This window comes from Atheta coriaria, unplaced genomic scaffold, assembly GCF_025399875.1.
Source record: "Atheta coriaria isolate IRGN ID8LTWV9N9 unplaced genomic scaffold, Caltech_Dcor_3.1 hic_scaffold_6_pilon, whole genome shotgun sequence".
Classification (NCBI taxonomy): Eukaryota; Metazoa; Arthropoda; class Insecta; order Coleoptera; family Staphylinidae; genus Dalotia; species Dalotia coriaria.
Window position 1 is genome coordinate 9,822,289 of NW_027045448.1, and position 12,800 is coordinate 9,835,088.

The 12,800-nt window shown below is 34.8% G+C and overlaps 2 protein-coding genes across 5 annotated transcripts in view; one reads left to right on the forward strand and one right to left on the reverse strand.

Moving 5' to 3' along the window:
- The window catches only part of LOC135794447 (MAM domain-containing glycosylphosphatidylinositol anchor protein 2-like), a 44,311-nt gene extending 35,612 nt beyond the window's left edge, over positions 1 to 8,699 (reverse strand). For all 4 annotated transcript variants that reach the window (XM_065305744.1, XM_065305742.1, XM_065305741.1 and 1 more), the window contains exon 1: positions 8,417 to 8,699. In XM_065305744.1, coding sequence (XP_065161816.1) covers positions 8,417 to 8,465 — 49 coding nt within the window. In that variant the 5' untranslated portion in view covers positions 8,466 to 8,699. The remainder of the gene's footprint in view (positions 1 to 8,416) is intronic.
- Positions 8,700 to 11,213: 2,514 nt separating this feature from the next.
- On the forward strand, positions 11,214 to 12,764 carry NC2alpha (negative cofactor 2 alpha). Its single transcript, XM_065306513.1, has 4 exons — positions 11,214 to 11,383; positions 11,418 to 11,544; positions 11,600 to 11,672; positions 11,810 to 12,764. The coding sequence occupies exons 2-4, from the start codon at positions 11,503 to 11,505 to the stop codon at positions 12,373 to 12,375; spliced, it is 681 nt and encodes a 226-aa protein (XP_065162585.1). The 5' UTR covers positions 11,214 to 11,383; positions 11,418 to 11,502; the 3' UTR covers positions 12,376 to 12,764.
- Positions 12,765 to 12,800: the final 36 nt, after the last annotated feature.

Consider the following 12,800-nt stretch of genomic DNA (forward strand, 5'->3'; position numbering starts at 1 on the left):
ATTGAAGGAGCCATCGGCTACCCCCGAAGCTGCTGACAAACGTTTCCCCTCGTCTGCGTGCCGACATCACGAAGAATTTCCTCCATATTTATTTTTCCAAGCACCTCTACGAAAATAAAACAGCAGATGTGTTGGAATACAAAAAACAAACATAGAAACGCATTAAAAAAATGTTTTATGCATTGCAAGAGTACGGCCATTAAATTGATTGGCGAGGGGCATTTTAAAAAACTATCAAGCGATTACATACCCTAATTGATTGCGAACACATCAAAATTTTTTTGTATGCCTTTTTTAGAAACACGTCGTCGATTCAGTATTGACGGCACGTAAGTGCTACGTGTTAACTACCATCGAGGAATGATGTGCTTCCCGCATTTTTTCAAACTTTTGAAGTGTGTCGTAGTTCATTTTGTCGGGCGGAGACATCAAAAATATTTTTTTTTATGTAATAAAAAAAACCACCATCATGCCGACACGACTTCACTTTACAAGTTGTTAACTTCACTTCAATTCGTGACATGAATTAACTCGATAATATCATCCAGTGGTACGAAAATAATATGCAAGACTGACGACACCGGAAAAGAATTCCAAGATGGCGGTTACGCCATCGTGATATTTTTGTTTGTGTATGATTTTATTTTTAAAACGTTATTGAAAGAAGCTTTTTAGATTATTAGCGAAACGCTTTCACGTGTTCCACTCGAGAAGCACAAGTGCGCGTATGTGGCCCATGCTTATGCTAGGGTTGAGCAACTGTAGGCCCACACACACACACACATTATAGCAACCATCAGATTGACGTATTTATAGCCTTCAATCATCGTCGCGCGTTGCCGACAACTCACACGTACGTGCACCGAATATGAAAATAATCAAATGCCGATGGGTTTCGCCGGCTGCGAAAGAACTGAACAGCGGCTGAGGACACAAGAGACACCGGCGACACAATGGAATGCGTATTTTGATTGAAACGTTCTTCATACAAGAAAAAAAAAGCCTACACCTTTCTACTCTAGCTTTGGTTAAGGTCTGACGACTGTGAAAACCGGCGCGTGAAGTTTAAATTTTACATTCAACGCGGAGTGTTTGCATTGAATATATGAATCTTTTCCCAGCGGTAAATTAGCTAATTTGAATCGTTGAACTTGAAGAAGAAAATTTATGTGTTAAAATCCGCATGTGGTATCCACGTAGATGTATTCATGCGTAGTGAAAAAACTATGGGATTATAATTGTGGGTATTTATAACCCTCCAGAGAGTCGAGACTATAAATTAGAAAAAGCGCCGCCGACTCGTCAAAATTATCGCCGATGTTCAAATACGCGCACCAGGTAGAAAAACGCTGCGATATCTCCACCTCGGACACCATTTTCCATTGTGTTTTATCATGGCGCAGAGCGTGCGGAACAAACACTGCCGCAGACTAAAGCAACTACAAAAAACTTGCTTATACTACGGGGCAACTAAGAACACAAGATAGCAACCGAAATGTTTTCCTACAATGAATTCAAATTTATTCAGGATAAGTATCATTCTGATACGGGCCCAAAACAAACAATATCTAGTTTTTTTTTGTAGTCATGTTACAAATCCCTACGTTCACACAGTGCGCTTCTGAACGTAATTTTATGACAAGCATAGAGTAATGGTGGTAGCCTAATGTGATTTTAAACATTTCTAACCTAAAAACCTAAAATAACCTCTAAATAAGTAAATAATACGACAGAAAACATACAAAACATGTAGGTGAGTCTATTTACAATTAACCGACACACAACACTAATGAAACCAGCTCAGCATCTTGAAGTGTGTGATATCCCATCGAGAGTTGTTTATTTAATCCGTGGCGAAGCAATCCGAAATGGAATTACCACGCTTTCATTCGCATTGATTCGATCTCAACCCTAACCTAACAAAAACCAATACGAATACCACACGCACACCGCGTGAATAGAAAGTTCCGACAATTAATATAATAACGCGTGCAGTGTACGCGCACACAATATCAAATAACCATTTTCAATTGTTTGGGAATTAAGTCGGTTGGAACCTGCGCTGATATTGTATTGGTTTCGAGCATGAAAGTTAATTTAACGCATTGGTGTCATTTACACTTCATATGGGTATCTGATTATCTGATCTACAGTCATGGGGGCCTTTAATAAATATATTTATTAAAGCAAAGAGTTGTGCACCCTCTGTCAGCATGTCAACAGTTGAGATAGTAATACTATACGTAGAAGTAAATGCAAGTAAAATATTGTTGATGTATGCGTGCTAACCACATATTCCAAATTTAACACCAGGAAATTGTTGTACGTGTTGTTCGTATTACGAATACGCTGCACATTTTCTCTTGCATAATATTATACTAATTTTGTGTCTGTAGTGTATTTTCGTGCATTGCGCTCGTACTTGGAACTGCGAATCAAATCCCCGCGCTGGTGTTGATACAGGCATGGGCAATTTATTATTTATAGTTACTCTATTTCGGCTGTTTGAGTAACACACAGCCCCCAGAAATTGGTACGCGGTGCGCAGTTTGCATTTCCTTCGCTTCTTTCGAGATAAAATCGGTGTAAGCTGTGTAGCTATTTCGATTTACGTCGCTTACGTCGCACGAAAGCACATTCCTCTACGTGCACATAACATGGTTATAGTATTGTGTGCCCAGCAAACTTCCTTATGGTTACTTTTTCTTTCGTTTCATTAGGCCGTTAATGCTAAGTCAAATATCGTAAAATTCTAACGTGTATACTTCATCCTGTGATCGTGGTGATTTTGCATTGCGTCTGTTGCTAATTGTACATATTTACTCTTCCCAAAATAACCAGAATTTCAAATATTCCAAATTAAGATGTAAAATTTGAATAAATGGATATTTTAGAACCAAAAAAGGAACCCAAATGATGATGATGATATTATACGTTGGACCAGTTCTTGTTTTACACCACTTTAACTCAGGCCACCACGAAATTTTATTCCTAACCCTATCTCTCTTCCTCTTTGAATACTTGACCGCAACCGCCACAATACGGGTTGAATGTTGAATCAGATCGTGCTGTGTGGTCTGAATGTACTGACCAGAGTATCCCCAATACCACCTCCCCAGGTGAGCACATAACCGTCATCGCCCATAATCAAAAAAGCAATAAAACATAACCTGAATTGCAATCTCAATTGGAATTTCATGTTTACACCACACCAGAAGCAATTGAACTTTTTATTATGCATGCAGTTAATCATACCTTAGCAAAAGGAACAAATTGATTTTACCTACGATTACACCAGCCTGAAAATTTTCAATCATCCAATGCATATAATTACCATCGATTGCACTTTACAAGTTTCCGCAAATTACGACTTTAAACAAGCGTAGAGGAAGCAAATGTGCAAAGTAAGCAGAAAAAGAATTGATAACACCTCCACGGCTTGAACGTTAGATCAAACCCAACCCACAACACCAACTCCAACGATAGTAATTTTCAACACTCAGCACTTATATCTAATGCTTGATGTTCTTCTAAGGCGGTTGCGCTATTTTATCCTACATTACAATTTCGTATTGTAAATCTTTGTTCTTAATTACGTACGTGACTGAAAGTGTTAAGATATTACTCGCACAGTGCACATACCAACGCAACGCAAGAACAAAGACCGTCGTTAAATACCCGAGGAATAGAATGCATTTATTACTAATAAACTTTTCTCTTCATGCTTGCTGCGGCCGCGTTGTTTATATTTCCTGTTCTCTTCCTATCGACTGGCAATAGTAAATTATTACCAAGCATACAAGAAGAAATAAAAGAAAATAATGCGATTGCTTAAGACTTAAGAAGAACGCAAAGAAACCGTCGACAATGAGAGATTTTATAACCTAATCTTTTATTCATTGCATATTCATTATAATTATAGGCATGTGATGCATGTTATGCTATTGTTTAATAAATATTTATCATGTTTGTCATAGGCAGTTATTTTTATTTGTTAAATCAATAAATGTCGATTTATTTTTGCTGCAACAAATTATTTTGAAAGCAATCTAACTGTTTGTCTTGTTTACAATGCAATTGTATAAAATAAGATATGTGGGTGGTAATTGTGCGTAGCGTCCTTAATCACATTGTTCTGTTGGAAGTGAATCATCCTCAAGCAAAATCATCCACCTTCTATAATTTCTATATAATTACTAAGTATAGTACCCAAGTACCATAGAATAAGATGGATTATTTCCTAACATAACCTCAATGATACATAGTTCTACAAAGTTGAATGAAACTTGTGTGCATCTTACAAATCTAAACAAAAGTTATCTTCTCTGTTTGAACAGTACACACATACGGTATAAAAATGACTGATAAGACGATAAGACTATAATACACACTATAAAATGTGAAATATTTTATACTGGAGAACAATTTTAGGTTAGTTTTTCCTAAATTAAATTTATTCATGAAATGCACTGCACATGAAACAAGGGCATAATAATTTACCATGAATACAAACTAGAATTAGGGTCTTACTACTTTTTAGCTGCAGTTTTTTTTTACCTAACGAATGTTATTTTTTCTGGCAGATGTCCAAAGTTAACGGAAGCTTATGTTGGAATACCTAGCATGCACCCAAAAAGAAATCGAAACCTGGTGTAATGGCGACGAAAGACTTTTTCATCTCGACTGGCGAAATGTTTTCGATGTGATTATTTATTTATACTTGCCAATCGCACGTGGTTGTATGCTTTGCATCGACATCAATAAAAATTCGAACGTTTTGGTTTTTATAAATTTATTTATTTTAGTAGTAATTTGACCCATTTGAAATTTAGGCGTAATTTAGAGCATATTTATTTTCCGGCGTTTTAATGTGTGAGAATTACGAAATTTCGACGATCAAACGCAATTTATTTGTTGTAAAATAAATATGATTTGTAGCTTTGATAGACGGCTAAAGTTTAGAGATCACTTGTCTGGAAAATTCGTTCAATTCTGCTTGAATGAGCATCTATCATGGCGGAAAACTTTACTCGCTTTGTCACAACTTTATAAACTGTCAAAGAAACAAAGTTAACTCATTTTTTCGAACAATTTGTTAGTCATAGCTTTTATGTGAAAATTTCATAAACTTTTATAGGTTTAATAAAGAAGTAAATGTGACACGCTAATTTAAATAGAAATAAGATTTATATCTGAAGAATCCAGGAGTATTAATCACCTGGCTAACTAGCTTTCAAACCACATCTTTCTTCCCAGTCATAATTTAATCTGAACACCTGAATATATTATAAACGCAACTAATTTTGATTCTATCTTCTTTGCCAGTCATTTAACATTTATTCATTCATCTAACTTGCTAAACTTTTAATTCAGTAGATGGCTAATCTTCGAGTTTCGACATCATTTTCACACAAACAAAGGGACTTTTCGTTTCTCGTGCTGGTTGTTCCGGTCGACGAACGCTCGTGTCAGAATAACGACTCTGTTTTGCTCGATGCACTTTTTGGCCACGTGCCTTCGCCGGACTCCCAACAAAACTATTATTTGCTCGCGACGCGCGGCTATTCCATGCGTAATAAAGTCAGCCTGGACGAACGCAATAATATCATCCACCCCCGCACGAACGCCCCACAAACCCTTAAACCCATATACAATTTCAACATAATTAAATTCTCGCCCCCATTAAGTTTATACCGACGTGGCGACGCTCACGACGGCTGAGCAAATCAATAAATAACCAATGACTTGAGAAGTACTTCACTTAGCGCGGATTAATAATATACCGAGTGTTTGCCATGACTATTCATCCTGTTTGAACTCTGATTAGTCATTGAAGTCTTCTTATGTGTTCGGTTCCGCCAAAGAATGCCATTGTGTTTCGCTCTGAAGTGAAGCAACCAGTGCGTGTAGTCATATACCCAAAGTTATAAATAAAACATAGGGTACACAAATACAACACACAATACAATCATACAATTCGGTTTTATTTTTTCGGTGTGTGCGCTCGACGAACGCACGAACACGCGCGCAATTAATGTGAATGCTTGGCTGCCATAGCGGCATTAAAATAGAAAAATGGGTGTGCCGGTTAATTAAAAAAATTTGAATGTCATTTAGCTGGGTACACACGATAACACCCGCGTCTGACCCAATGCTAATGCAGCCGGCCGGCAAATTATAGTGCGGACGCAGTGCTGAAGTGTAAACATTAAACCTAAAACGTCGAATATAACAAATGTTTAATGATGTTTAATGATGAATAGCATAATCGCCCCATGACGATCAATCAAAGCGCCATTGGTTTCCTGTAGCGCCCTACCACTTGAAATCAATCTCCTATGTAAAAATCAACATAGTCTAACCTACAATTAACGTTGGAGTTGTGTAGCGCGCCTTACATGATGGCAACCAAAATTACAGATTGTGTTTTCGCGTGTTGGAAGTTGTTTCTTTCCGATTTTTTTTAATCAAAATGCATGTAAGTCAAGTTAATGTATGATGCACATCTTGTGATGATTTATCGCCTACATTTAGATGATTATTGCCTTTATTCGTCATCTGAACGTGATTCTTGGTATAAAAGTTATCAAACCTCAATTTAGCGGCGCGTTCGAATGAGTTTTGACTGAGTAGACGTGAGATAAATCACGTTCCTAACCAATGTTTTAGTATATTTGTAATAGTATTGATTACGAAGCAAAGATTATGGAACCGAATTAAATTTTTTTCGCCTGCGTCATGTCATGGGCACCGACTTGTCATGACCATGTTTTTTTATTTATTTTAGGGAACAACGCAACATGCGCAAGAGAACTTTATTACACTTTTCCTATTTGACTATTTTTATGGCTTCCTGGGGTGGTTTGTCGTGGTTTCCAACATGCAAGAGAATTTTATAGAAACACATTTTACTTTGAACATTTTTTATCGCTTGTACTTTGATTGTACTTTTGATTCATGGGCTTTTAAAAAATAAATAAAATAAATTGTGTACCTACATACAAAAACCTTGAGGGTGATTTTATTATGCTTAACATGATGTAAAATGAATGAATGAATATTTTATAAATCAGGAGATTCATTGATAAATTATATAGCATAACTTGTTTACTAATAAACTTGAATATGGAATGATAATTTATTGAGTTATTGCAAAACCGAATTGTTTTTTGTTTGATTTCCGTTGGTCAGCAATATTTGCGCGTGGTGGTCCAATTACTAACGCTTTTTTCCAGCGCATACCGCTGCACAGATGTTGCGTTACATTCATAATCTCAGAAACAAGACAAACAAATTATATTTGCTAAACTCAGGTCAAATGCCAAAAGTTATAACAAGATATAAGCACGTCCGCTGTATCCAAATATGTTGAAAACATTTCACTGTTTACTTAAACTGTGATTATAACTAAAGCTATTACAAATATGTAGTGTGATAACATTTGATAAATGCTTAATTTAACAAAATAACATCTAGGAATTGAGTTTAAAAAAGTCCAAATAAAGTGTGCGTGTATATTTAAAGTTGTATCTGTTTTTTAACTTCCTACGATTCAAAGCTTTTAATTTTCAAGTTTGTTTATAGTTTATTGATGTATTCGATCATCACATATTGCCCCCACGAGTGAAGAGTTAGATTCCAATTTGAAGAAGTGGATATCATCCACAAATGTATGCAAGACGCAATTAATTTAATGTTTATTTTTCCATTAACATCGCCTTTTTATGCGCGCATTTCAATTTATTTTCGTTTAGCACTCCACGCGTTGCGTATACAGACTCTAAATGCAAATAATCATCTCACTTAATTTTTAGTGCTCAAAACTCGATGATTTTAAGCGACATTAAGTTTAGTTTTGTCATAAAACCAATACTGGTAGCTGAATAAACTATTTTACGTGCGTGTGAATGAGAGAGAATTTAATCTTGCATCATTGGGGACACACCTATTATAATAATGATGTGAAATGTAAAATGGAAATTTAAATATAAGAAAAAATTATACACGAGGTTCACAGTGAAGTTGTGTTAACGGTTTATGTAGAGATGGAAAGTTTAGAAATGTTGTACTGATTTGTTTGATGTAATTAATACCATGTTTACAATAACGAGTTTTTAATCCAAAACTAATTTAAATAATAAACAGGATATTTCTAATAAATTGGAATTGATACCAATATATGTGACTATAGTTATAAATTCCAACAGATATTGGTTGAAATTTAATCAGTTCCATACATAATTTACATAAGAATAGCAAGCATTTGAATAAACAAATTTATCTACTTTTTGTGTATAAAAAAGTTTCAGAATTTTGATAATTAAACATCTGTATCAAATTGCTTAGTCATTTATAAAAAATGTAGGTTGAATTAATTTAATACAATTTAAGAATTAATTTGTATTCTAATAAATACCTTGTTTATGTAGAACCGCTAAAATAGCCAACAATAGTAAGAACTTCATTTTGTTATTCTTTGTATTTTGATAGCAGTAAACAACACTGTCGAGTCAAATCGTTGTTATAATCCTCTCGCCGGTAAACTTGAAATCAGTTTCATACAACTTCGAGTCGCCGCGATAACTTTTTATTTGTTTCTTTTTAAAATAAGAGAAGAAACGGCGGTAAAAACCGGCGCGACGCGCAAGCAACCAGCGACCACAGCACAGAACTAAACTTTACGAACTGAACGAGAACCGGCGACTGACGAAAACGATTCGTGTTGGATGGAATGCATGCAGCGTGGTTTTCAACGGCTGCTGCCACCTAACGGTGCGGTAAAAGAACCACCAACTGAAAAGTTGATTTCAAATTAAATTAAGGGTTTAAACAACAGCTTTAACAAGTGTAGCAATTTTACACCTAAAATTTGGTTAATGTACAGAAAATTAGATTTTAATAAGAACTAATAATGACTAGTAACTTGGTCAGATATGACATCATATAGGACTTCTTATTACGTGACCAATAAGTGATCTCAAACCTCTACACTTCCTCCTTACTTCCGTTAAAAAAATATTATTAGTATGCAAAAAATACCTCATAATGAATCATTACATCATAAAGTAAACTGAATCGACGAGTGGGCCAAACGACAAAAATATTTCTCGAAACCAAATGAGTTATCATACATATACAATTTGTGGAATGTGTCAGAAGCTAAAAATACCTCGATACTGAAAAAAGTTCTAATGTGTATTTCCCGCTTTCCAAGGTATGAATAATTAATATGGAAAGTGCACATTACTGCAAAAAATTATTTCAGACTATAAATAAAGTCAGAAAATAAAAAAAAAAACTATTTTTATTAATAATCAATAAAATGACTCAGAAAATGAGGTAACTGGATGTTCTCGAAATAAATAAGTTAATCTATTGTAGTTTCTTATCTAAATTTATTTTGTGGGTTAATATGTTCATTGAGAAAATAATTTCGAAGAATTGAGATGATCGAAAACAAATTGAAGTTCGCCGTTGTGCAATCTCCGGTACCTCTTAGAAAATATGCTCGTGCTTACACGGCTTGCTCAATTGATGTTTTGGATTTCGAAAACTGGAACGCTTTTATTTACATTTCGGTTGCACACATGCATTGCGTTTGTAGCGTTCCAGCGCATTCTCGTAAATTCACTGCGCTGTACGTTTCTATTACGTGCGTTGTACACACATACAAAAAATACATCTTAAAGATTCAACGGATCTCTGCGTGTGTGCGTTATATGAACATTCAACATTAATGTACTCGTAAAATTAGGAACAACACGCAAGTCTTGCTAGCCGCAGATTTCGAGTATGGTAAATAAACTCAAATCAGATGTTTGCTTCTTTTTTACGTCTCCATACTCCAATCAAATACATATTAAGTAGGCTAATCGATGATAAATGAGTTAAGTGTGTATTTAGTCGCACTTCCGGCATAAATCTGCGCCACACAAAGAAAAGTGAAACATTTCAATGCGCCATTAAGTAAACAGGATTTGAATTGAATTCAACCTAAACAATCTAATTTATTATATGCGCTGAGTAATTAGATATGTTTGATATTTCCGATTAATTTGCTATCAAATAATTGGGCTAGGAAAGGAAGAACATGCTTTTGCAATTAGAACGGATAGCGGTTTGGAATCAAATGTCAACCTTTCTAGAATCGCTTGATGAATCAGTGAAAATTGGCATTAAATCTTTTGCGGTTGCCCATGTGAATCTCATGCTGGTTGACTAATTAAATTTAAAAGTAAATAAGCAGTATTAGATTAGTCACATATTGAATTTTGCACTTAAAATGATTTAAAACATATTTCTAAATATTAATCAATGATCACAGCTTGTGTGAAAGTCTTATCTCTGAATCAGCTCAGCCAAATGTTCAAAACATCTGCATCCCTCTTATTATTGAAGTAATATTACACCTACTGCATTATTTTATAACTTAGAACCTGGTAAACTTGGTTAAGTTGATAAGTACAGTTATCATGTTCAGAGGCGAGAAAAAAGTGAATAGAATATTGTTACCTGAACTTTCTTGCATTCCATTCAGGTGGTAGCCTTTTTGGAACACCGCCGCAAATCTCGTAATTCCAAGAAATAATAGGTTCTGCCAAGTTTACCTTCGTTTTTCTCTTGGTGAATGGTAATCGCTCGTGCGGCATTAAAATCACAATGGACACATTCGCACAATGGCGAGAAGGAAAATCTACATGTCCAAAATGTCCGATATGGACAATCCTATTGTCAAAACGGACATAACAGCTTATTATAGTCTGTGGATTTGTTGGCAACAAAAGGGCGAATTTTGCACTAACATTTTTTAAAGATTTTACTACCTACATACAACATCGTCACAAATAGAAACTTTTTACTTGGAATTTAACAATAAATTAGAAAATAATGAAAAGATGCAGATCGGCTCTGAATTATTTTATTGAATTACTCTTGTTGTTGTAGAATTGTTTATACACCGCGTTAGATTTCGTTCTATAAGTACTTTATGCAACCCAAACTGCAAACTTATCCTATTCTTCAACGACAATGTATAGTTTCAATAATAAAATTGAATTATAATTATTCTATAACCATTTTAAGAAATAGTAAAACAATATTCTAGCATATTTTAAAAAATCACACGTTTTAATACCTTAAACAACTTGGCCTAAATTGTTTTAATCTCTAATCTCTGCATTACTCATCAAGAAACATTCCATATTAAAAAAATTAGTAATCCACAAATCCACGCCTTAACTACTTTATACCAATTTAAATTGAATTAAATACCAAGATTATTTATATTTGCTCATTTCTAATTTGTTAAAACGCATAAACCGTTAAATGAACATAGAGGAGAAAGTAAAAAAGTCTATCCTTCTCTGATTCCCACTTAAAGATTGTGATAGTGCGATAGGTGCGATAGTAGCCTAGAGCTGATCTAACCTGAAAAGGATTCTAAAACTCGAGGCCAATCTGGTTATTTGGAAGCTTCGTAAACTACGTTAACATTCAAGAGATATGCCCTCTAAAAAGAAGAAATACAACGCACGATTTCCAGCGGTAATCTTTAAATAAATTATTGTAAATATCAACAATGTTTATACATTTTTTGTAGGGGAGAATCAAGAAAATAATGCAAACTGATGAGGAAGTTGGAAAAGTGGCCCAAGCTGTACCTATTATAATTTATATCCTTTTTAAAATCAACATATTAACAGTTTTTTTAAACTTTCTAAATGTACACTTATCTCAAGTGCATTTAAACTTTAGGTTATGGCTACTATGTTTACTTTTTGAGAGAAATTGTTTCCTTAATAATGCTTACCTAGAACTTTAGAACTGTTTGTGGAATCACTTCTGACAAAAACAATGCTGATAACCGAATCCCGGAACGCCAAGACACTAACGCCATCACATCTAAAACAATGCATACAATCGGAGTCAAGATTTGACTTTCTGAAAGATCTTGTCAGAAACATCCCAGATGCCAGTGTGCAAGAAGATAATGAAAATAATGCTGAGTTTGTTGAATCCACACAGACTGACACTTTCCCAGCACCATGTCAACCAGTCATTCAGCCTACTTTTTCCACAAATCCTGCAACACCAGCACCCAGTGTCATTGCTCGTACACCAGTTATACAGTACCAGCCTAGCTTTAAAGCACCTTCTTCTGATATAAGCGACGTGTCAAAAGTGAGCGTTTCGGTGGCACCGCTGACACAAAACGATGAACCAAAGATTCACATAGAAATAGGACATCCAGTTGGACCCGATACAGCTCCGTCCATTAACGTTGATCCGCCACCGCTTGTGCCAATCTCTGCCAGCAATTATTCAAACAGCAGTACCGGCGACAATTTATTTATCGATGAAGACTACGACAACTAGAACAATAATATAAACGCACCACATTTGCGTTTCTTTTACAAGTACATGTGTACCTATTTTTTAACAATAAGATTATCTACCATTAAGTAATTCATATATACATATTAAACAGTTCAATTGTATGTAGTTTTAATTTGATTTTTAAGTTCTCTAAAGAAATGTTTCATAGGCCTATTTCATTTAATACTCAAAATTTACTCTCCGGAAATGTGTGCACATTAGAACCTCAATTTAATTTGAACAAATGTTAGCTCTAGGGATCATTCATGTTTTCATATTTGTTACCACAGCAGTGAAATATACTTCATCACTTATTTAAAGCAATTAGAAGCGCGATATTGTTTACTCTAGACAATGATAATAAATAAACACCTATTTATACATGAAAAGTTACTATTACTTTAAATTTGCACAATATAATCATT